The sequence below is a fragment of the Cricetulus griseus genome, chromosome 4 (genome assembly GCF_003668045.3).
Source record: "Cricetulus griseus strain 17A/GY chromosome 4, alternate assembly CriGri-PICRH-1.0, whole genome shotgun sequence".
Taxonomy (NCBI): Eukaryota; Metazoa; Chordata; class Mammalia; order Rodentia; family Cricetidae; genus Cricetulus; species Cricetulus griseus.
In genome coordinates, this window is record NC_048597.1 from 147,552,114 (window position 1) to 147,578,871 (window position 26,758).

Here is a 26,758-nt window from a genome sequence, read left to right on the forward strand (position 1 = left end):
GACAACTTTTAAATTTTTATTTATTTTTAGTGTGTATGTGTACATTACATATCATATGTGGAGGCTAGAGGTTGATGTTGGGAGTTCTCTTCCATTGTTTTCCATTTTATATATTGAGGCAGGTCTCTTATTTGAACCTTAACTTGTAGATTCAGTCTAACTAGACCGCTGACCCAGAAAGTCTTCTCCCCTGTTTCCACCTTCCAAATGTTGGGATTATAGGCACATGCCAGTGTCCTTGGCATTTATGTCAGGGCTAGGGCTAGGACTATGCTCCTCACATTGTGGGGCAAGTGCTTTACCCACTTGGCCATCTTGCTGGCCCTCAAATATTTTTTCCCTTACAAACTGAATGAGTGATCATCAGAAAACATAATTCTATCATTAGATATGGTCAAAGGAACCTGATTACTAAAAACATCACTGTGCATATCTACATAATTTGTGTCTGCATAGAGCGCACATACACACACGAAGCATTCCCGGTTTAAACATGTATATATGAACAAGTCCAAAACTTGAACCCCAAAGATCAATAAACCCAAAGAAGAAAGCCTCCATTTTGTCATTCCAATCATTTTGTTTTGCAATTTTTCCAAATAAACAGTCAAGTGTAAATGAGTGGGCAGTTTTTTTTTTATTATTATTATAATCTATGCCCAAACTATTAACTGTTTTTTTTTTTTTTTTTTAAAAAAAACTGCCTAAATTGTTTTGGACATAAACTTATTAAGAAACCAAATGATGAAGAAGGAGACTAATATATTCTTGGTGTGTGATGCCCATGAGGGAGTGCCATCTGCTGGCTGTTCACCAAGCACAGGAAAATACCCACCCTATGATCTGACACCTGCATTTCTTAGGATGGCATGCACATCCAGGGCTAAGAGGCAAGGGAGAGAGGTCTGACTTCCTACTTGTTTTGATTAATGAGAAGTAAATGCTCCTGTTAATGCTTAGAATATTCTCAGAAATATCTTCAGGAGCGAAAGCCCAACTAGAACAGCACCACTTACCATAACTTCAGTGTTCCTGAGCACATTCTGATATCCAGCTGGGTGGAGGACAATGCCACTAGGATTGGTATAGACCCCATGGATGTGTAACACACTTAGCTTCCGCTTCTCCTGAGCCCACTCCAGGACCTGCACAATACATACACAGCTCGACCAGGATGGCAAGTGAGCACCTGCTTCAAAGTCACAATGTGTAAGAAGCTGACTGAGGATTAGACTTCTGACATAACTGTCCAGCTTCACGGTATCATAAGGATGAGAATTAGAAGACTTGATGTGCCCAAGTTCCTATGTTATGACTGTCAGGAATGATGGCAGCAAATCTAGTGACTTCTCTTTGAAAGCTGCTATCAGCAATTAGAATTTGCCACCTTTGGCAGAACAATTAGGAAAACTTCCTCTGGTGATGGCTCAAGCCCTGGTATAAACCTTCCATCCTTCCTCCTTTCATTCCCCATGAGGTCTTTCTATGAAGCCCTTGCTATCCTAAACTCTATGGAGAAGAGACTGTCTTCAAACTCACAGAGATCCATTTGCTTCTGCTTCCTGAGTGCTAAGATTAAATGTGTGTATCATTATACCTAATTTATTTTCATTCTCTTTTGCCCAGGCTGGCCTTCAACTTAAAATCCTCACACCCCAGCATTCTGAATACTGGGATTACAGGAATGTACCACCACATCTGGCTCAATTCCCAATCTGGGTCCCAGGTCAGCAAAACCAAAGCAGTATTCCATCTACTACCCTAGCAGAGGCAGGCTTGTGGTACTGGGGGAATCATTTATCTATTCAGACTATTCAGCTAGGCACTAAGATGGACACAAAGAAAGGTTCCAAGGAAACAAAAAAATGAAAATGACAAAACCACAGAGCAGGGCAAATAACCTTAAAGGAATCATCTCTCCATCAACGTCTTTCAAATTTATGTGTGTGTGTTTATGTGGTGTATTTGGGGGCGTGGTACCTCCATGGTACACATGTAGAGATCAGAAGACAACTTGCAAATTTGGTTCTCTCTTTCCACCATGTAGGTCCTGGCGACTGATCCACTTGGTGGAAAGTGCCTAGTGATCCATCTCTCAGCTCACTCCATTGTAGGGGAAGCTGTAGCCATGCCTACTTAGGTGAGGGCGTGGTCAGGCACACCTGTAGCCAGCCCCTAAGTAGGCGTGGCTACAGCTTCCCCTACACACTCCCATTTTTCTTTGTAAAAATTTGAGATGGAATTTCTCTCTTCTTTGCCTCACTGGCTGGAAACTCCCAAAGTTTGGTTAGATAGCTGACCTACTGAACCACTGCTCCAGTCTCTGCAAATGACTAGTCTCACCCTTATAATTGGGCAAAACTGTCAATACTCATAACTTTTAAATCTTTGCATTTTATTGTATACTGGTTTTACCTTAAAAAAATCAACAAAACAAACAAAAAAATGCCCAACCAACCCCAAAAGTACAAGCAAGGAAAGCAGCCTTCTTTTTCACAGTTACAGTTTTAACTGGAGATACCCATCACAGGTTTGTGGTTTAAGTGCTGGTCTCCAACTCATGATGCTATTTGGGGAGGTGAAGTCTTGCCAGTAAAATACACCACTAGGGAAGAGATTTATAAAGGTTATAACCTGGTCCTGATTCTGGTCCACTCTCTTGCTCTGTGTTCCACTATGATGTGAACAGTCTCTACCCATGCTCCCACCACCACAAAAGGGAACTTTTCCACTGTGCTCTTACTGTGAGGCCTAAAATTCCCTGAAATAGGGAGCTCCAATAAGACTTTCCTCCTTTAGCTTGTTTCTGTTTGATGTTTTGGTCACAGCTATGTGAAAAGTAACTAATACAATTCTTCTACAGGGATACTAACATACTGGCCAGACGCAGCTTTTCTGAGGAAGATAAAACCCACTACCCAAAGAGGAGACTACTGGTTAACATTTTACCTTTTTCTCATCAGTAAGGTCGAGGGATTCAAGCTGTTTTCCCTGGTCAGCTGCATATAGTTCTAGAAGATTATCAAAATTTGTAGTTAATACTAGAGCTCCATTTTCCATCAGATGGAGGACAGACTGAAGGAGCTGTTTTCCAGAATCTTCCATCTTTGACTCCAGGTCATCAAATACTTCATATAAACAGTCTTTGAAAAATGTTGATCGAACATTACTGGTACGCTGCATGTGTGGGAGATTTAAAAGACAACAAAATTTCGTAAGTGCTTTGTTAACTTGTTTCAGTTGCAGAAATTATAAATTTTGAATACTTTATACTTAAAACATCATCACTCTCATCGTAACAAGGAAAATATGATGGTACATGCGAAATACAATGTCTAGCAAACAGTAAGTGATCAATACTACCACATCAGATACAAATGAGCACAAACCTTTTAAATAGACATTTTAAAACTGGAGAAATGGTTTTGAAATGGATTCCTGGCTGGCCTAGAATTCAATTCACTTTGACCAAGCTGGACTTACACTGTCAATGATCTTTCTATCTCTGCCTTCCAAGCACTGAGATTTTATGTGCTATCATGCCCAGCTTCTAAATTGTCATTTTATAGAAGGAAGAAAACGGACAAGACTAAGGGATCAAGACTAAAGGACAAGGGTAGAAAGCAAAGTACCACTGGGCAGTGGTGGTGCATGCCTTTAATCCCAGCACTCAGGAGGCAGAGGCAGGCGGATCTCTTCTGTGAATTCAAGGCCTATCTTAAAAAAAAAAAAAAAAGAAAAAAGAAAAGCAAAGCAAAGTACCAACTACCCTCAAATTAGGCCTCTGATAAGAAGGCAGCACTCAGACGTAAGGTGGAGTAGTACTGGAGTATTATCCGCCCTTCCCCTCCTTCCTTCATTCTTTTACAGAGTCTGCTTTTTTGGCAAATTGACAGAAGCTAGAGTTATTTGGGAATAGGGATCTAAAAGCCTTCACCAGATTGCCCACAGGCAAGTTTGTTAGGCACTTTACTTTTTTTCCCCCCAAGACAGGGTCTCTGGCTGTCCTGGAACTCACTCCGTAGACCAGGCTGTCCTTGAACTCAAAGAAATCCAACTATCTCTGCCTCCTTGAGTGCTGGGACTAAAGGTGTGCGCCACTACTGCCCAGCCCACACTTTCTTGATTGATGATTGATATGGGAGGGCCCAGCCTCTGTGTGTGTGTGTGTGTGTGGTGACACCCAGGGGCAGGTGATCCTGAGTGGTATAAGAAAAGAGGCTGGGGCACTCACGAGGATGAGGCTCTCTGTGAATTCAAGGCCAGCCTGGTTTTCTACATAGAGAATTCCAGAACAGTCAAGACTATATTGAGAGACTGTCTCAAAAACAAAACATATAGGTGTAGATTAGAAGAAAGGATATTCGATAGGTAGAGTTTTAGTTGGGAGGGTGGTAGGGGAGAAGGGAAGGGAGAAGGGAACTGGGATTGTCATGTAATTCAATTGTGTTTGTAACTCAAAAAAAAATCCTTAAAAAAACTATAAAAAACAAAACAAAACAAAACACATGCCCCCCTGGAAAACAAAAACAAAAAAACCCCAACCAAACAAAAACAGCAAGCAAGTGAGCAGGCTGATAAAGCAATGAGGAGTAAACCAGTAAGCAGCTCTCCTTCATGCCTGTAGGAGTTCCTGAAGTTCATGCTTCAGTTCCTGTTCTGTGTGAGCTTTTGCCCTAACTTAGCCTGAACAATGGACTACAAGCTATAAACTGAAATTTTCTTCCCAAGTTACTTTTGTTCATGGTGTTTTAATTATAGCAATAGAGACGACACTAAAACAGAGGGAAAAAAGGGAACACAGGAACAATATGCAGCCCATGCTAGCTTTGAATTTGTTATATAGTTGACTGTCACTGGTCTCAAACTCATGATCCTCTAGCCTCAGCCTCTCAAGTGCTAGCTTATAGGTATGTACTGCCATATCCAATTTAGCTTCTCTAATTACAGACATTTGGCTGCTTGTGGAGTTATGAAAACTATTTACCTGACCTAACTCAGTGATCTCTTTTTAGGCTTGCTATAAAGAATATCTATTACATGACAAAATTATGAAGAGATTTAAAATAAATTTCACAATTGCATTTTGCACTTGTTTGTTTTTACAGTGCTGGGGATGGAAACTAGAGCTTTGGACATGTATGACTGGACTATATCCATAGCTATCAATTAAACTCAGGGAATGAAAAGATGCCTCCCCATACCTTCCAGGTTTCCTTGTCTCTCAAGAATAAAATGTTCAAGTTTCCATGAAACTACTAAAGCAGATACGCACAACACATTTCAGTGTTCCTTTCCTAAAGTGACACAGTATTTTAACCAAGTAAGTGCCATTTCCTTAGTGAAAATCTTAGAACAGTTAAAAACGTCCCTGGGCTTGCTGGGAACAAGCTGTAGTTTATCTGGGTTCTGTCCATCATGGTTCTAGGCTGCTTAGCGCTCTACAGCACAGCAGAGTCCTTACTGCCCCCTGCTGTCAGCAGCTGCAAGGATTCTTTCCTTGTGTGTAAATAGACCTGTAACTCTTTTGGCCAAGAACTCAGGTCACAGTCTTCAAAAGTTTATTACACAACCACATAATTATATCACACTAATGGCACACAGGTAGTCAACAGGAGACTAATACTACTTAATTAGACGAATAACCAAATCAAAAACCTTGGAGAGGGGCCTGAAACATAGCTCAGTTATTAAGAGCACTTGCTGCTCTTTCAGAGGATGCAGGTTACATTTCCAGCATCCACATGGCTCCCAATCATCTGTAACTTCAGTTCTAAGGGATCTGATACTCTCTTCTGGCTTCCACAGGCCCCAGGCACACACAAAGTGTACATTCATACATGAGAGAAAAACTCATATAAAATTAAAAACAAAATCTACCCCTACCAAAACAGTGATGAATATTAACTCTAGTTCACAACACACAGCAACTACTATGAATGCTAATACCAGATTTACTATTAAATAAATATGATGCTCCGTTACTTTATCAAACTCTCAAGTCTACATCCCACAGCTATTCCATTTCTTGGATGGGATCTTGCAGATATAACTGCAACTGGATAAAATGACATTTATACTGCATGATCCTCACCACAAATGCAAAGCAATTGGGATAACTGACCATAGAGTGGAACCTCCTCCCACCCCCCTCTCCTTTTTATAAATCAACTAGGTATTTTGTTATAGTGACAACACTAACTTACACTCTATGCAGGAGAACAATATACTGCTAGGTAAGTATTTTTTGTTTTTTGTTTTTTGTTTTTTTTTTTAGATATGGCAACAGTGAGGGAAGGGTAGATACATTTCTGCTTACATTTGCAAAGCTGGAAGGCTACATAAAAATATATATGAATGGTGACTTAGGGCAGAGAGGAGATAAGACAAATACACCAACAGGAGCAAGATATCTCATAAATATAAATAGCTACAACCATTGATTTTTGCAATGTGTATACCAATACTTATTCAAAAGAGGAGAATTAAACCAGGCGGTGGTGGCACATGCTTTTAATCCCAGTACTTGAGAGGCAGATCTCTGAGTTTGAGGCTAGCCTGGTCTACAGAGTGAGTTTCAGGACAGGCAGGGCTACACAGAGAAACCCTGTCTCCAAAAACAAACAAACAAACAACAAAATCAGAATTAAGTTTCAGATTTAATAACTATAGTGACTTCTTACTCAGAAGTTCTTTGTTGTGTTTTGTAACTCCAACTTATACTTAGCTCATTTGTATTTCTGATCATACATGTTCTATTCCTATACCAGCCTGCTTACCAGGAGCACAAGTAAAAGTACCTAGGTAGACCATGAATTAGTCATGGATGAAGAACATGGGGTGGGGGTTGTTTTTTCTATGAAAAGACTAAAACTTGGAAATTCCTTGAATCACTTGTTTTAGTTAATTATCTTTTAGTCCCAGTTCTATGAATTATCAAATCTCCTATCGCAATACTAAAAAGATTGAGGATTTCTGCTTGTTTGTTCTGTTTTGAGATATGGCCTCACTATCTAGCCCAGGCTAGCATTGAACTTGTGATCCTCTAGCTTCTTAATGTGGGATTACAGGTGTCAGTCACCACTCTGGGCTTGGAAAGATGTCTGTGTCACTGTGTTGATTTCCTTTTTGAAATCAATGTTTTTGTCTTAGAACTAAATTTCCCACCAGTGGCCTCTGTAAGCTGAGAAAAAGGAATGAAAACATAAACAATGAGTTCAGAAGTCAAGAGGAAATGCCAGACTCCCACACAACCTCTAAGAATTTTCCTCCTTCATTTAAAGCAGTGCAGTAAATCCCATGCTACTTCATTTATTTTACCCTGTAATAAATCTTTGAGTCTCACATAGAGTAAAAGCAAATGCAGGCCTTCCTGATCATGCATCCTCCAAGGTCATTAACATCTGTACTGCATTTACATTGAGCACTAGTTTCATTCTTTCAAGTAAAACTGATGCTTGATGAAAAAAGTGGCTGCTCCACCCCTCCAACTTCAACTTCAGGTCACTCAAGTGCTGCTAGTGCCATTTATTCTTCACAAAGCCCCACAAGTGATACAAAGTAATACCACAAGTGGTTTGTGTTTTCCTCTTTGGTGCTGGGGATTCAACCACCCAATCATGCTCTAGACAGTGTGATGATCCCAGGCATCCTGATCCCACGTCTACTGTGCAAAAGCAAATGGTGATTGGTCAGTTGATTTGCCCAGGATTCCAGTGCATTTAAATGGCATGGTTTCGTTGATTCTGACAACCAAACTCTGCCTTGAATTCACAATGTTACTTCTCTATTATATGAAACTGGATCAATAGATGGGACCAATTAGCCATGTTGTGTTAGCATTGAGTAATCTAACAATTTTATTTTCCCAAACATAGAAAAGTAAAAACAAACAAAGTACCTACCTAGCTTGTGAAAAGTTCAATTCACAGCACTCCAATAAAATACAAAGGAATAAATAAATGATCACCTCCCCACCCCTGTACCAATCACCCAGTTTCAACAATCATGACACATGGCCAGTCTTGGTTAACCTAAACTCCTATGCATCACGACTTTTCCTAATTCACTGAGCTGTTGAGAGCTGCTATCAAAGTATTACATCATTTCACCACTCATTATTTTATGTACACATTCATGTACATAATAAATATATTTTTAAAAAGATACAGATCCCTTTGATATATATACCTGACTTCTTACTCGCTGTCTATAGACATTCTTTGTACATTATACAGACATTCTCGTGTTAAATCAACTTTCCATTCCTATGAAAGTTCACATTTGTTCATGGTAATTCTTTTTTATATGCTACATTATGTTTACCTATATGCTTTTGAAGATCCTTGCATCAATATCCATAAGAGATAGTGGGAGGTGTAGTGCACAATACTGGTAAATTGTCACGTGTTGTTGGAATTCACTAAGCAGCTCTTTCTGAGAGTGGGGGTCTTCCCTATTTTAGATCTAAGCACACTTGTTTCAAATTGTCCCAAAAGATCTGGGCTAGAAAGGCTAACCTCTCCATAACTCTGTGATAGGGAAGAGAACAGAAAAAGAGCCCAAGAATAAAACACTGTGCCCTTGAGATTAGCTAGGCCGTTAGCCACTTCTAACAGAAGTTAGAGCATTTGCAGTGGGAAAGATTAGCCAGAAGTCCAGCCAATGGAAGCTCAGCCATGGATAGAAAGCTCTGCTGGGAAATTTCCATGACTCCCTCAACCTCCTCAGTTGGTTCTTCAGGATGTCATGAGTATCAGTGCCTGATCTGATGATGTTCTTTCTACCTACTCCTATATGTTGTTCTACTTGGAAGCCTCCCCCGAGAAGATACCGGCTCTTCCCAGGACTCCTATTAGAAACTCCAGCTGGCTGCATTAAAAGGGGTTTCCCTCAGTCGGTTTCTGCTGGGTGTTTTATGTACTTGATTTGATGTCCCCTCCCCCACTTCCTCCCTGATTACAGACAGGGAATCTGTCTTTCTATTCTCTCTCCAGGTCTACCCCTGACATATACTCTGGTTATCTAGATAATATTTACCTTATAAAATAAATTGGAGGGGTTCCCTCCTAATTTGGGGGGGTTGGTTTGAGACAAGGTTTCTCTGTATAACAGCTCTGGCTGTTCTGGAACTCAATTTGTAGACCAGGCTGGCCTTGAACTCACAGAGATCCGCCCGCCTCTGCCTCCTGAGTGCTGGGATCAAAGGCGTGTGCCACCAACGCCCAGCCTAAAATTTCTTGTGAATATGTTGAGTTACTGCCTCTAAAAAGAACACTAAAAATTGGTTTCACTTTGTCCATTTGACGATAAAGAATTATCTCCAGCGAGCCAAGGGGCACATGCTACACTCCTAGCGCCCAGGAAGCTGAGGCAGGAGGACTTTGTGGCCAGTATGGGATGCACAAGATGCTTTCTCAAAACATAGAAACAAAATTCCAAATTAAATCTTTCTACTATTTCCTTAAAGCCATAGATATTAAGGCAACTTTTACAATGAGCATAGAAAAAGTAAATTCGAAACGTAACAAAAGTGTGTCAGTAGCCTTGTCCTCATACACACAAAGTTCTCAGCATACCACAAACAGAATAAAACGGGTCAGGATAATTACCCTGAACAGGCTCTATAAATAGATACTTTTCAGAGGAGCCAAATGTTATAAATACACAAGCAATAAACAAATATTCCTGCTAGAGTAAGCACACTGATCATGTTTTCAGCAGACTACTCACAGGGGAGAGTTTCTGAATGAGGTCATGGGCAACATGGACAAGATTCTTGTCTTCATGGAGACACTTCTGAAACTTTTTGCTTTCCTCGTCTTCTAAAAGATCAAAATCAATAGCAGCATCAAGCAAGGCCTGAATTAACCCCTTCCAGGATTTCAGGGCTGGGACTTGCGGTGCAACTGCAGCACTAATGCCAGTTCCAATCACAAGCACAAGTTCTCGAGGTTTCTTGGTTTTCAAGCTTGGAAGTAGCTTCCTGAAAAGGAAAAGGCACAAGAGGATTGGAGCATCCAGAAGACACCAGGTGCATTTGAGGACATCTGACAAAGATGTAGTTGGCTCTCACTATTCAATAGCTGGAACTTGTTTGTTTTGTTTTGAGAGACAGGGTCTCACTGTATAGTCTTAGCTGGCCTAGAACTCATTATATAGACCAGCTGACCTTGAACTCAGATTTGTTTGTCTTTGTCTCCCTCATGCTGGGATTAAAAGTGTATACTTTATAATTTTTAGTTGTAAAAATGAGGATTTCAGTTTCTGACACTTCTCCAAAGTAGAGTAAATGAAAGACATGAAAGACAATAATATTATTGCAGTTCTTACAGGAAGACAAAATACTAAACTATTTCAAGAATCCTAAAAAACAATCTTAAAATCAACTCTCTCCTCCACAGTCCTTTCCAGTTAAGAAAACCACTTATATTACAACAGGTTCAAATGTATTACAGCTGAAGTTCTGCCAACTAAATTACTCTTTAAGCCAATGGTAATTTCAAAAGGACATGTTAGATTTGTTTTCAAGAAGAAAATATTTTTATACAAATTAAGTTCATACTATTTGAGATATGATTGTAAATTAAGGAAGACAATAAAAAAAAAAAAGTGTGTGTGTGGGGGGTGGTAGTAGCTCACGCCTTTAATCCCAGCACTTGGGAGGCAGAGGAAGAGGATTTATGTGAGTTCGAGACCAGTCTGGTCTACAAGAGCTAGTTCCAGGACGGAAAAAACAAAACAAAACAAAACTTGATTCCAGATTTTATTAGCAAAGATAAAACTCAGCATGAAAGCCAAATCCTGGGAGACAAATCTGTGCATGGTTTTGTTCTAGATATCACTGGGCAAATTGGGGGAGGGGGCTCAGCAGCCTTCTGAGAACAGGAGAGCCCCATGTTTTCTGTCACAACAAAACAACCCTTTCTCATGGCGATGAGCAAAGCCCTGTTGTGAGACAGCCTGAGGACAAGCATATTTTAGCTCCCTTTTCCTCTTACTCTGTGACTACATTAAAATCATGACTTGTCTTACCCTTCTTTTTCCAAATAGTACAATGAGTAGAAACATGATCAGCAGTTAGATGAAACCCAAGGAAGAGAGAACATTTTGAAGCCCTGGGAAACAACCTCTACAACTGCCTGTCCTACTCAAATCTCTATATTCAATCACTTAACAAACAGGAAAACCTGTAAACATGCCAAAACTAGAGATGGGCTCATATATAAAATAGTTCGCCTACTGGGGGAAAAAGTTAACAGCTACTAGAAATACATAAAGAAGAATCAAGATGATGAATGAAAATTGGATGTGATAGCCGAGATCTATATATAATCTCAGAATTTGGGAGACAGAGACAGGAGGATTGGAAATTTAAGGCCAGTTACAGAAAAGTCTGTCTCAAAAAAAAAAAAAAAAAAGATAGTGAATGGCACATAAATATATATCACCCAAAGAATAAAGGAATACTTTCACAAAAGGGCTTTCAGAAAAAAAAAGAAAAAAAAATACAATTGTGCTTTATGATCTCTACCTAAATCACTAAATAACCTAAAAAGAATCCCAAACATACATTTATTTACTTAGTGTGTCTGTGTGTAAGGGACAGGCATAGTGTGTGTGTGTGTGTGTGTGTGTGTGTGTGTGTGTGTGTGTATCAGAGAACAATTTGGGGAATTGTTTCTTTCTTCTCACCATGTTGATCCTAGGAACTGAACTCAAGACACCAAGCTTAGCAGAGCCATCAGGATGGCCCTAATAGTTACTTATTAAAAAGACAGTATTAAGGCAAGATGGAAGGGAAAAATCAAGAGGTCATGGGAAGAGAAAAAAGTCTTTCACCTAAGGATCTGGCTGGGTGTCAGAAACTTGTTCACAAATGACAAACCCAAGATTCTCTATAGACACAATATTCTCTTTCATAAGAGATAATGTCAAACAAGATGCTAAAAGCAACAAATGAACTACATACTTAAAGAGGTTTGTCATCTCGACTTTAGATAGTAATAATATGACTCTCCCATACCCAAGTCTAGATAAAACACCCAATAAAACTACCTTACAAGCTCATTGATAAAAGGAAGCTTAGTAAGAGGAAAAATAAGAAAAATCAGTTCATTTTATTTGTTTATTTTTTCAAGACAAGGTTTCTCTGTAGCTTTGGAGTCTGTCCTGGAACTCTCCATGTAGACTAGCTGGCCTTGAACTCACAGAGATCCGCCTGTCTCTTCCTCCCCAGTGCTGGGATTAAAGGTGTGAGCCGCCACCACCACCGCCACTGCTGAAGCCACCACCACCACCACCACCCGGCTCATTATTATTATTATTATTATTTTGGTTTTTCAAGACAGGGTTTCTCTGTGTAGCCTTGGAGCCTATCCTGGCACTTGCTCTGGAGACCAGGCTGGCTTCGAACTCACAGAGATCTGCCTGCCTCTGCCTCCCGAGTGCTGGGATCAAAGGCATGTGCCATCAACGCCCAGCTCATTTTTAATTAATTATATATATATATACACATGTGTGTGTGTGCTTTTTAAGATAGTGTCTCAAATAGCCCGGGTGTCCTGAAACTTCTGATCATCCTGCCTCCTTCTCACAAGTGTGAGAATTACAGGCATAGATCACCTTACTCAGCTCAAACTTTTACTAATTTTTAAGCTTTATGTAACCTTTAACCCCTGTTGTAAATTATATTCTGGGAAATATAACATAAAAAGCCATAGTTTCATATGGATAGCCACTGTAAAGACCCCTAAGTACAATTCTCAAGGACCTTACACTGATCCAGTATTGTCCTTTCCCTCAGCAGCCACCTCCCACAAGTCCCCATACTAAATTAAAATGGTGTACCACCCCTTGCCTTAATGAGCTCAATAGCTTTGCTTGTCCTGAAACTCTTCTCTGTAGTTTTTCCTGTATGGAGGTCTCTAAAGTAACCCCTTGGGTTACTGGTAGCAGTGCTGAGCTGTAACATCCTGCCCAGCATGTATAAAAAGTAGGGTAGAACAAGATGATAGCAGCGAGCAGGCATCAAAAGGCAACATAATTTTAGAAGTTCAGAATAAAACCCAATTCCCTTTGTAGAAGCTCAGGAATGTTCAGGCACATGTTCAGGTGGGCAGGCAGGTAGCACTAAAATACAGCTACAAGTCTGCAGAAAGTCAGCCAGAGGACACTACATTTGAGAATGCTGCACAGTGCCAGGTAGAGAGGGATTAAGGAAGACTCTGTATGAAATCTAAGACTTCTCCAACCAGTCTCCCTTGGGGCAAGCCTTCTGGACACATTCAACCTTTTCTCTGCATCCAGTCTCCATGCATTCAAGAGACGGGAGGATTTCTCTTTGGGGAAATAGCCATCATGGCAGAAAAGACCCAACTTTAGACAGGTTAGAGGTACTCAACTGCTGAACTTGCTCCAGGCTTAATATTCAGAAGGAAACTCATTAGCATATTGTGATGGTGCATATTGGTTGTCAATGTGACAGAATCTGGAATCAGCTAAAAGAAAAGCCCTTGGGCAAACCTGTAAGGAATCTTCCTGATCAGATTATTTCAAGTGGGAAGATCCACCTTAAATGTGGGTGGCACCTGGTGGCAGCTAGATTAAAAAAAATGAAGTCAGCATTGCCTTCCCATCCTGCTGACAAGTTCATCTACCTTGTCTATGCTTCAGTTCTTCACTGACATCAGAACTCATCTCCTTCTGCCCTCCAATGTGGACTCCAGACAGTGGTTTTTCAGGGATTGATCCATTAGGCCTTCAACATCAGACTGGGACTGCTGAGAAACTACTGGCTCTTCAGCTGTCCAATGTGAACTGAACCACTGTTGGACTACCCAGACCACACCATGTAAGCCAATCTAATAACCCGCCCCCCCTTAAAATATGTATTTATTCTATCAGTTCTATTCCTCTAGAACAGTGGTTCTCAATCTGTGGGCTGTGACTCCTTTAGGGGTTGCATGACCCTTTCACAGGGGTCACATATCAGATATCCAGCATATCAGATATTTGCATTAGGATTCATAACAGTAGTAAAATTACAGTTATGAAGTAACAATGAAAATAATCTTATAGTTGGGGTTCCCAGAACATGAAGAACTGTATTAAAGGGTCCCTGCATTAGGAAGGTTGAGAACCACTGATCTAGAGAACCCTAATATTCATACTCACATAGACTCCTAATTGCTTCTCAGTAGCTTAAATATGAACAAACAAACTATATGGTCACTTTACATTTGCAAAAAGCCCACATGATAAGAGGTACACATACAAAAAAGCTATAACAAGCTATATATATAACTTAGGAGGCTCAGGCAGGAAGATCATACTTGTAAGCCAGCCTGGAACTATATAGTAACACCTGTCTTCAAAAAGAAAAACTAACACTAACAAAACAGAAGAAAATTAAAAACGAAACAACAATTTTTAAAACTCCATAAGAAAAACTGAGAAAACCTTTAAGAAAGTAGAATTGATGGGGCTGGAGAGATGGCTCAGAGGTTAAGAGCACTGACTGCTCTTCCAGAGGTCCTGAGTTCAATTCCCAGCAACCACGTGGTGTCTCACAACCACCTTGAATGAGATATGGTGCCCTCTGCTGGCATGCAGACAGAAGACTGTATACATAATAAAACAAAATCCTTAAAAAAAAAAAAAAAAAAAAAAAAAAAAAAGTAGAATTGAAACAAACAACAACACCCTCCACCCCCCCCCCCCCCAGAGCCAGTCACAGTGGTGCATTCCTGTAATCTAAGAACTCAGGAGGCTGATGAAGGAGGACAGAGCTGGAGGTCAGGATGGGTTACGTACAAAGACCTTGTCATCAAACAGTGAGAAATGGGGGGTAGGGGTGGGGGAGAGAAAACATAAAACACACTCAAGACAGAAGGTTTAACATCTGAACAACAGAGATCTGCAAAGACAGAGAAATGTTTAATGGAGTTTAATATTGGCTTAACACACAATAATTACTTCAGAATGAAGTTATCAGAAGTAGCTTGAAGGTGCCATAGTATTTAGTTTCACAAGAAGATATGGTATTGTATAATTTTTTTGTGTGTGTTACTGAGAATAATGTGATTTTTGTAAGATTCTAGTGAGCGAAGGCAAAAGAGATCACACAATAAAAAAACTCCAACAAGGTTAAAAGGTTTGGTCCCCAAGGCAGCAATGCTCAGAGCTGGGGTTTTGGAGGGTAACTGGATCAACTTTATCAAGGCTTAATCAACTGATGGGTTCATAATGTGACGCATTACTGAGACTGGTAGAGAGAGACTCTGAGACACGGGGCCTACAAGGAGGTAGAGAGAATGTTATCTTGTTTCGGACACTTCTTCCCTGGCTGGCTCTGATTCCTAGCAGGCAAGAGGTGGGTAACTATTCCACATGTCCCTGAATGACATTCTAACTCACAAGATCCTTTTTTCTTTTTGTTTTTGTGAGACAGGGTTTCTCTGTATAGCTTTGGAGGTTGTCCTGGAACTCCCTCTGGAGACCAGGCTGGCCTCAAACTCACAGCGATCTGCCTGCCTCTGCCTCCCGAGTGCTGGGATCAAAGGGGTGTGCCACCAACGCCAGGCTATAATTCACAATATTCTTAAGAGCAATAGAGCCAAGAAACCATAAGCCAAAATCTCTGAAACCGTGACTAAATCACTATTTCCTCTTTTATTTCTAAAACAACTGCTAATCAGAACAATCAATCTTGGTAAGAATACTTTTCTCTGTTACTAGAGATGAGTGGTACTGTCAAAATTCTAAAAAAAAAAAAAAGTTTCCTACACAAAATTCTATTTTCAGTCATACCATTAAGTAAATGTAAGGATATGATAAAGACATCTAGTATCTCCAACAATTATTCCTTATGTATTTTTACTAAGGAAGGCACCTGGGAGCATGCTTCAGCAAAATGGAGTACATTAAAACAAAAAACAGGAGACTAAGAAGCTGACTCCTCCAGGGTTGAGTCTAGAGGTAAGAATCCATGGAATCAATTAAACTTTTAAACTTTCCAAACATTTTTCAGTATATGCTAGATTAATTCTCCTGTCAGCATCTGAAGATGAAAGGACACAAAAATTAAAAAACCTAAGACAGTCTTCAGTAATATAGAGGTTTAAAAAAAAGGCACAAAAGGAAATACAGTCATAACACTTTAGGCTTAGCTATTAATACTATTTATGGTTTGTTTAGTTTTTGAGACAGGGCCTCACTATGCAGCTCTGGTTGTCCTAGAACTTGTTGTGTAGACCAGGCTGGCCTTGAATTCACAGAGATCTGCCTGCCTCTGTTTCTGTCTCCTGAGTGCTGGAATTAAAAGCATCCTACCCAGCTTATTAATATAAAGACATAATAATGTAAATATAGAGAACTGGTTAATCAAATACAGAGATAAATATATGGGAAGATTAAGGGTGAAGCCTGTGGGGCAGCAACACACAGAGAGGAACCAGGAAAGCAAACAGAGTCCTTATATTTTATTACTAGAGAGAACATGTAGCACAACATAGCATTTAAAATGTTTGATGTCAGGTACATGCCTGCAATCTCAGCATCTGGGAGGCTGAAAAAAGAGTTCTAGACCAGCCTGGGCTATGTATCAAGACTTTGTTCACAATCAAAAACAAAACCAAACAGATGTAAAGATTAGAAAAATAGAAAATTATTATCTCTGATGAATAGGATATTATGAGCTTTAAAGTAGCAAATCTTAAAAGTATGTACATATATTACCTTAATAAAAATTAAATCCAAAGTAAAAATAATTAAATCTTTTAAATGAAAGCCATATTAATTAGTGAAAACACCTATAATTCAGGGTAGGTACCTCCCACTAATGGTGATTTTCTGTTCCTCTGATTCCCTTTCTCTTGTTTACCTGGGCTTTTTGGTGGGGGGTTCGCCATCATTGAAGAATCCAAAAATCTTGTCTATATCAGAGGCCTGGCTCCCTGTAGAAGCCATCCAGTTTCTAAAACAGATTAAACATCATGTACCATGATTAGATCTGTAAAGTACACCATTTATAACAGCACATACATCAAGCATTTTCACAAGCCATATACCCATTAAGGTATTGTGGGGTGTCCTCTGCTTAACAGAAATCCATTAATTAACGAGCATACCAACCTTAAGCAATGAAACCAGTCTAAGGGAAATAGTCTTGAAAATACAACACTCACTGTATCAGTGCTCCATACTTCCGTACTGCTTCTGTTCCTGAGAATCCCTTGCCCCCATCTCCCACCAAAATCCAGCCATGTCAACTCATGAGAGTCAGTGGCAATCACTCCATGGAACTTACATAAGAGGGCTTGGGAATCACTGAGGACTTCAAACAACCCACAGATCCATATGCTAATAGTGTTTAATTATCCACTTATACTTGGCAATTCAACAAGCAATACCATTTGTTCACTGTTAGAAATTTTTATAATGGTGATATTTAAAGACTGATATTAGCAACTTTTGTTTTGTTTTTTGAGATAGGGTTTCCTCTGTGTAACAGCTCTGGCTGTCCCAGAACTTGTTGACCAGGCTGGCTTCAAATACACAGAAATCCACTAGCCTCTACCTCTAGAGTGCTGGGACTGAAGGTATGCTTTTTTGTTTGTTTATTTGTTTTGTTGTTGTTGTGTACTTGTCTCAGCATGTGTGTGGAGGTCAGAGGATAATTTTCTGGGTCTGGTCTTGAAGGGACCAGCTCCCCATTTCGGCAGCCATAACAGCCTAGCATGTGCTTGCCTGACTTTGCCTTGGTCACTAGGAGGTCAGATGCCTGCCTCGTGGCAAGGAACCAATCAGATGTTAGCTGGTGGTGCTATGCTTTACGGCTCTGGGTGTGCTTTATGGACAAGTGCACAGCAATGATGCGCAGAGCAAAGCAATCGCCCTGGGAGGGCCTATGGGCCATAAAAACCAGTTGACCAATCAACACAGGGCAAGCCTGGAGGCACACCAACCCTGAGCCTATGCGTACCCCTAGACACCCCCCTTACACTGCCCTATAAGATTTCTATGACTTGGTTTCTCTGGGTCTTTCCTAGCCATTCGCCATGGTGGATGGATGAAAGGCCCAAGCTAACATGGGGTTATCTAGTTAAACAACTGCAATAAAACCTCTTGCTGTTTGCATCAAGTTTTTGCCTCCGCCTGGTGATTGGGTTGGCAGAGGTCCTGGGCTGAGATCCTGGGGGCCTGGGCCTCCAGGGGTCTTTCAGTCTCTTCTTCTACCGTGTGCGTTCCAGGGATCAAACTCAGATTGTCAGGCTTGGCAGCAAGCACCTTTACCTGCTGAGCCATCTCACTGGCTCAGGAGTAATATTTTAACACTGACAATGTGGAAGGTAACAGAGATGGAGTTCTGGATATGTTATGTCCCACTGTTACTATTGCAACTTTACCATTACAAAGCTCATTATTTATTAAAGCCATGCGTAGAGTTTTCTCTTGGCAAACAGAAGGCACAATTCTTTACCCATATTCCATTTCACACAATGACCTTTTCTTTGATATTAAAGTTATCAGGGAACTAGGGGTCATAAAAGTCACAAAAGTTAAGCCACAGATCATCTTACTGATAAAATCTTTGATTCTGATCACAAGAAAGCAAGGCCCTGGGAACACAGGTCAATCACCAAATCTGAAAATCTTGCCTTAACTTAATCATCTGGTGTGACAGTTAAAAGGACACTGTACATTCTTAAAAATAAAGTCAGTTGTAAACAAAAGTACATGTTTTCTAAAAACAGAATCTCTGGGGGCTTTTTTCAGTATTTCAAGTAGGAAACAGCTAAGTCAGGTCAAACTTAACTTTTCTAGACCCCAAGCACTTTGTGAATGTTGGGCACACAGTAGGTACAGCACTGTAGTGATATGTGAAGTTTTTATGTCTGGCTTTGAGAGAAATGTTTTAGCAAAGCCTTTCTATGTTTGGGTTTCAGTAGAGGCTGAGAAATTGTTTTGAGACTGTTTAAACCTTGAAGAAATGTTGTCTTTCTAGAGAGTCTGCATTTGGTGCTATGAGGGAGCTTGCAGCTGCACTGACCCTGACACTTCTGGCAGACCTGGAGTTCTTACTTTTGATTATGGCTGCCACAATCAAAAGGGACTGAGATTTGTGTGGGTTGTTGCTCTCACAGACAGCAAGAGCAAGATGACTTTGGTAGTTGGAACCTTTCCCAACCCCTATTAACCTTGTATATGTTTGAATAAAGTAACTGGAGTGAGCTAGCTGGATGTCAGTCTTTTCCAAGAAGGCTGAACCCTTCTGAAAATGGAAGGCTTAGCATTTTGGTGAGCTTCCTTCTCTCCTGTGGCATCTATGACCGACATCAAACAATACACCGTCAGTCTTCCTTCTCTTAAGTGCGTGTTTCATTTCTTAGAGTCTAAAAAGTGTTCTATTTGCTGACAGTCAGGATTTGACCATTACTGAAATATTTTCATCAAGTTCTACTTATATTATAAAAGTTATTTTCTATCTAATATTTATGCTTTATGGCGAAACAGTGATTTTAAAAAAAGTGGTTACTTCTTTCACACGTAGCAAAATCTCTCAGTTTGGGGATATGATTAAAAGTAACACTAAGGGTCCCCAGACTGATGGCTGGGAAACCAGCATGGGACTGATCCAGACCCCTGAATGTGGGTGTCAGTGAGAAGACCTTGGAAATCTATGGGGCCCCTTGTAGTGGATCAGTACTTATCCCTAGCATAGCATAGGAGTATCCCACATGGAGGGATACTCCCTGAGCCTAGACACAAGGGGGTTGGCCTAGTCCCTATCCCAAAGGATATGACAGACTTTGAAGACCCCCTATGGAAGGCCTCACCCTCCCTGGAGAGCAGATAGGGTATGGGATAGGTAGGGTATTAGTTGGGGGGGCAGGGGAAGTGGGGAGGAAGGGAGGGAGAGGGACCTGGGATTAATATGTAAAATAATCTTCTTTCTAATTAAAATTTTAAAAATGTAACACTAAGGAAGGCAAACATATTTATGTCTCCCCCCCTGCCCTCCCACCCATAAACACAGTTCTGTAAACCCATAAACACAGTTCTGTAAACCTATCACTTAAAGAAATTAAACGCAGCTGGGCATGATGGAACATGCTTTCAATCCCAGCACTTGGGAGGCAGTGTCAGGCAGATCTCCAAGACCAGGCAGCCTAGTCTACAAAGCAAGTTCGAAGAAAGAGCTACATAGATAAACACTGTCTTCAACTCCCCCTGCCAAAACAACAATAAAGAGCACTGAGAAACACAAAATAAATTGAACTTAATGTAAGTTTTGAACCTTGGATTATTCAGAATTTAGTGCTTAATTCAAATACTAACCCAGTGTTGTTTAAAATTTTTTAAAAAATTAAAAGACAGGCAGTTGTGGCATACACCTTTAGAACCAGCACTATGGAGGTAGAAGAAGGCAAATCTCTAAGTTTGAAGCTAGCCTTGTCTACAGAGTGAGTTCCAGGACAGTCAGATCTACACAGAAAAACCCTATCTCAAAAAGCCTAAAACAAAAAGAAAAATTAAAAATTGCTTGGCAGTGGTGGCATAGCACTCAGGAGGCAGAGGCAGGCAGATCTCTAAGTCTGAGGCCAACCTGGTCTACAGAAAGAGTCTACAGGGCAGTCAAGACTGCACAGAGAAACCCTATCTTGCCCTATCTTGGAAAAACAAAACAAGAACAAAAACAAATTAAAAAAAAATAACAGTACTTATCACAGGCCATGTAAAATTTATAAACATTAGCTCATTGAATTCCCTCAACCTTATTATTAGGTAATATCTCTGATCTGAAAAATCATATAAAACATGTGACCCACTAACATCATGTTATATAGTAAAAATGCAGGTACACTAAAAAACTGTACACAACACCATCAGGCTATGTGTATTTAAAGAATAAATTAATACTGTATTTTAGACTTGTGAACCCAAATATTAAAAAATAAAAAACCCCAAACTTGAAATATTTCTGGTCTTAAACCTGTCATTTAAAGGAGTTTCGACCTGCATTATTAACCTACTTTATGGATGATAAAACTATAACACAAAAAGGTTGTTGGTACCTAGTATTCCCAAAATCCAAACCAAGCAACTCTGCTCTTCCTTGCAATGCCATGTCCTCAGCAACACTGCTAACGAAAATGTTCTCCAACTACCAGTTCTTTAGCCTTAAAATATTTTTTGAAGTCCAAAACTGTTTTTTAAGTGCTAAAAATTATAGCAAGCAGATTCACTTGAAAAAACTGTGTGTAGAGTTCAATGGACATGTCACAAGTAGTCATGGTGGAGGCATGTACTCTTGCAGCCTTTTCAGTTTGGAAGCTCAAAGAACTATTTGCTATTCACCTTTCACTGCTGATGATCACCAGCCAAACTCTAGTTCTGCCATTTTTCTGGGAAAAGGCAGCATCTGCTTTGCTGTCTTCTCATCCTGACCACTGGTTAATTTCTGATGCTTTTCTTTACACAACCTTTCGGCAAGCTCATTTCAGCTGCTGTAGTTTAAGAAAATTAAACATGCATAACAGGCTCTATCTGGGAATGTTCTAGGTTCTATTACTGAGAAGCTGAATGAAAACTAATTCTGTATGCCCTTATCACAGCTGGTCATCCACTCATCTTGTTTTTGAACAGACTAATATTTTGCCCCCCCCCCCCCGTCAAGGGTCAAGGGACGTCTTATGAGATATCTCCCAAGTGTATATCCCAGTGCATACGATTTTTATTGGGTTTTTTTTTGGGGGGGGGTCCCTTTTGCATTTATTCTAAACAGTATGCAGTGCTGCTAAAAAGCCTCAAAGCTAAGTATGGAAAACTGGTACAGAATTCCTAGCATGTATCAGTTAGTTCACACATCAATTTCTCCATGATTACTATTTTAGCTTTTGGTTCAGCAGAGCTTGCTATGTGTAAGGCATGAGCAAAGACATGAGTAAATGTGTGTTGACATGGGTACAGCCATGCCAAGGGCTTGTCAGGGAGTAGAAAAACCTTCCCCAGGTAAGGGTCGATGGCAAAGCCTTCCTCTGGTCTAAGTGTGGATGTTAATAGCATGTGTAGATATTTATGGCCTGAAGACTTCTCTCCTACAGTTAGCTATATAATAGTAAACAGACCAAATGTGGGGTGAGAAGCTGGCTTTGGTCTCTCCATTAGAGAGCCTAGAACATCCAATCCCAGCTTTTCTTTCTGTATGTCTGTCTTTTCTCAATTCCTTGCTACTCTAGTCAGGTCAATCCCCGAAGCCATGAAGAATACAGGACCTATGTATAGTTGACATGGGAACACTTTTCTGCCACAAGCAAACAGAGGCATTACCTGTGGCAGTATTCTCATTACTCCAATGACAGCTAAGCCACTGAGAAATCCTTCAAGGCTACTGAGTAAATCAAAATCAAGTCAGATGCTTAGTGAACACTGAAAAAGTTGATAGTGATGTCATTAACAAAACTTTCAAGCCAAAATCTTCAAATGAGAGAGAACATCATGGTTCAATGCCAGATTCAGCTACATAGTGAGTTCAAGGCCAACCTGTACCATATGAGACCCTCTATTAAAAATCAGAAGACAGAGCATTTATAATTGCAACCTGTGATCTCGGCAGAAACAGAGCTGGGGGTGGGGAAATTCAAGATAACCTTCTAAGAAAAACTCTGAAAAAAATGGGGAAAAGAGAGTGGAAAGAATGGGGACTAGTTAACTGGATGATAGCTAGGATGGCATTTAATAAAGGACCCAGGATCCGGAACCATCAGAATCCCAGCAGCTCTTGCTTTCCCAGCATCGTGGAGGCAGCACAAAGGGCAAACCCTGGTTCTTCTCTGCACTCAGCATTCAGTTGGGTCTCCTAGCTGCTTTCTCATTCTGACAGGCTTCCAGCACATGTGCAGTACTCAATTCAGCCAAGCCCCACACTACAAAAAACTTGGAATAACACCATGTGATAGATGGGCAGAAGGAATAAATCAAGTGGAGGGAAAGTCCAATATTTTGGGGGGTTTTGCCAGAAAGCAAAGGATTTACAAGTAACCAATATAAAAGACTGGCACATTTCTTGCAGCAAGCTTCTCCATTTTTGTTTATGAAAAATGAAACAATAACTGAAATAAAGAACACTTTCTTCTGCAGCAAAAGGGTTAACTTTTTTTTTTTTTTTTAAGGAAATGATAGTCATCCTATATCTTGAGAAAAACCCAAGCCCCTCTAATTGTGGCTATTGGACTAATTCCAACACATCTGTGTTTTGGCAGCTGTCAGGGAAGAGAGGAAGGAAAAGATACCCAGTATAAGTAAGGTACCACAAAGGAACATTCCACAGCATGTTGAATGGAACACATTCAATAAAATATTTGTCTGAATAGTTGATAAATTCAGTCCACTATGTGCAGTACAGCTTTTCCTATCAGTGTACAAAAGCAAGCTTGCTGTGTCCTCCTAAGACTCAAACAGAGACAGGAATGATGTCCAGTGAGCAGGATTTTGCTCTCTGAGCCCGGGGGCTTGAAATGTTTCCTCTCCCCATGGTTAACTTAGCTCCGACCATCATTCTTCAGCAGCCTGCCAGAAACCTGACTTTTGTCAGATAATCTCTACATCAAACTCATTTCCTGAAAACTTGCCACTGGTAACGTGCTAGCTTGATGTCACTTATTCTTTTACAAGCACTCATTCACATCCAATGTGAAAAGAGTCTCATTAGTTGCAAGGGTTCTGAAAGACCCCAAATTCCATTAAGTCATTTCACTCAAGCCCCAAATAAATCATATTGATATTTTAGGCTCATGACCTTGGATGTTCTTTTTATCAGTTACAGTTTATGTGTATGGGTGTTTTGCCTACAAGTATGTATGTGCTTGCTTTCAGAAGCCAGAGGCTGTCAGATCTCTTGGGACTGGAGTTATAGATAGTTGTGAGCTGCCACATGAATGCTGGGAATTGAACCCAGGTCCTCTCTATACCAGTAGACAGTGCTCTTAACCACTAAGGCATCTTTCTACCCCCTTTATCAATTATTATTATTATTATTATTATTATTATTATTATGTTTTGTTTTTCGAAACAGGGTTTCTCTGTGTAGCTTTGGAGCCTATCCTGGCCCTTGATCTAGAGACCAGGTTAGCCTCGAACTCACAGAGATCTGCCTGCCTCTGCCTCCTGAGTGCTGGGATTAAAGGCGTGTGCCACCAATGCCTGGCTTTTATCAATTATTTTTAATTGTAAAGTCAAATTGACAGTTCAGTTGATAAAAGTGCTTGCCTTGCAAGTACAAGGACCTTAGTTCAATCCTCCAGAACCTACAATTTTAAAAAGCAGCTACAGTGGCACACATTTGAAATTCTAGAGCTGGAGAGATGGAAAGCAGCAGCCAGAAGTGGTAGCATACACTTGTAACCCTAGTACTGGGAGGCAGAAACAGTTGAAACTGGGGCTTGCTAGCCAGTTTCAGCTAGCTTAAACCTAGCTTACTCAGCCAACTGAGGAAGGCCAATGAGCAATCCTGTCTCAACAAACAAGGTGGATGGTTCCTGAGGAAAAATATCTGAGGTTGACTTCTGGCATTCCTATATATATGGCAAATGTGCGTGTGCATCTGAACATGCATACACATGGGGGGGGGAGTCCCCTGGGATGCACATAAGCATATATACAACCAAGTCCAATTTACTCATTGCAACATTACTTACATTTGAGTTCATACATATATTAAACATGATATAGCAGATAAGTAAAAAGTAAGAAATTTATAGGTTTTCTCTGTATAAAAACTAATTTCCAGAATACAAAAAGGGTCTTACTAATAAGCTTTGAGTACAATTTTTTGTTTTCTTTTAGCAGCTTTAAATGTCTACTACGTGCTAGGCTCTTGAATTCTCTACTTCAAAAGGAAATAGAACTGGAGGCTAAAGAGGCCGTTACATGTCCTTTTAAGGAAAGAAAGTAGTCAGGCATGGAGGAACATACCTGTAGCCCCAGCATTCCGAAGGTAGCAAGAGGATCTGGAGATGGCGGCCAGCCTGGGCTTTGTAGAGATACCCTATCTCCAAGAAATTATGATGGGAGAACTATTAGAGTGGGAGGTGATATCTATAACCATTTGTTCTGGATGGAGAGAAAAGGTATGTTGACTTTTAAGAATCCTTCTAATTTGTAGTTATATGAACATGTACCACTTTCCTTTTATTTTTTGTTGTTGCTATTAGCAGAAAGTATAATGTTCTGCCTCAGACCCATGTTTCTGAACACTCTCTAGTAATTTTATTTCAGCTCCAACCTCCTAGCAAACTACCCTAGAAACAATGAATGACAATTTGTAGAACAGGATTCTAATAGAAAACAGTGATAAATTGAGAAAGAAGTTTTACAAAGTACAAAAAGCTACTCTAGTCATGACACAAAACTCAGAACATTAAGAAAAGATGAGCTTTGGGGCATGATGGCTAGAACTGCCCCAGGATCACTCTGAACAGACTAGAGGACATAGTTCTTTATAAAGAGCATGTCTTTATAAAGACACTCCAATGCACAGAACCAACTTGATACAAACAACTCTGCCAATAGTCTACTATGGCCAATGACAACAGTATGACCAATTCAAGACATAAGATACACATAGAAAATTTCACTGTAGGAAATAGAAAATATTTATCACCAGGTAAAAACATTTAAAAGATTTGGTTCAACTGAGCTAGAAAGAACAGGGAACATGATAAAGCCTAATTATACATATTAGGTTAATGCTCTACCAATGAGCTATATGCCCAGGCATCTTTTAAAAACTTTTGATTGCATGTGTCTGTGTACATGTATATACACATACAAGAGTAAAGACAATTGTGGAGCCAAGAGGCATTGGATTCCCTGGAGCTGGAGTTATAGGTGGTCATGAGCCTGGTATGGGTGCTAGGAACCAAACTTGGATCCTCTGGAAGAACACTATGTGCTCTTAACCACTGACACATCTCTCTAGTAACCCCTTTTCACTTTCTATTTGAAGGAGTCTCACTAAGTATTCCAGACTAGCCTTGAACTCATTTTATAGCCCACACAAGTCTTGAACTTGTGATCCTCATGATGTAGCCTCTAGAGCAGTTGAAATGATAGAGCTATGGACAAGATCTCACATATGTGGATGAGGATGACCCTGAACTCATGATCCTCCTGCCTCTACCTCCCAAAGATTGGAATTACAGGCATTCATTTGCAGACCTGGGGAGTAAACTCAGGGTCCTGTGCATGTTAAATACTGGACTACCAAAACCTGCTCTTAAAAGGCAGTTTTCCCATGCTGGGCACAGTGGAGCAGGCTTTTAATACCAACAAGACAAAGGCTGAGTTCGAGGCCAGCCTGGTCTATAGAGTGAGTTCCAGGACAGTCAGAGCTACATAGAAAAACCCTGCCTCAGAAAACAAAAAACAAATAAAAGGCAGTTTTCCTCTTAACTAAACCCAATCTTAAACCTCTCACTGTCTGTTTTAGCAACAAGTGTCCTTACTGTCTTTGTCATCAAACAGACTTTTGGCTTGTAACCTGGCAATCTGTAAGTGGAAAAGATCAAATCGACACCCCCCCTGAATTATGGGAGATGAAAACAGAACCTTGGGCACACTAGGCACATACTCTACCACCAAATCACAATCCCGTTCTGGAATGGCAAAATCTTTAGTTTGGGGGGGGTTTTGTTTGTTTTTTTAAATGCTGGGTCCATAAGCATGTAATCCAAACCCACTGCTTTACTTACACAGA

General features: G+C 40.2%; 1 protein-coding gene across 2 annotated transcripts in view; it reads right to left on the bottom strand.

The window, feature by feature from the left end:
* Fam118b (family with sequence similarity 118 member B) overlaps positions 1–26,758 on the bottom strand; it is a 48,791-nt gene that overhangs the window by 5,913 nt on the left and 16,120 nt on the right. For both annotated transcript variants that reach the window (XM_027411779.2, XM_035443563.1), the window contains exons 2-5: positions 16,883–16,975; positions 9,733–9,985; positions 2,950–3,177; positions 1,017–1,145 (exon numbers count right to left, since the gene is read on the bottom strand). In XM_027411779.2, coding sequence (XP_027267580.1) covers positions 1,017–1,145; positions 2,950–3,177; positions 9,733–9,985; positions 16,883–16,968 — 696 coding nt within the window. In that variant the 5' untranslated portion in view covers positions 16,969–16,975. The remainder of the gene's footprint in view (positions 1–1,016; positions 1,146–2,949; positions 3,178–9,732; positions 9,986–16,882; positions 16,976–26,758) is intronic.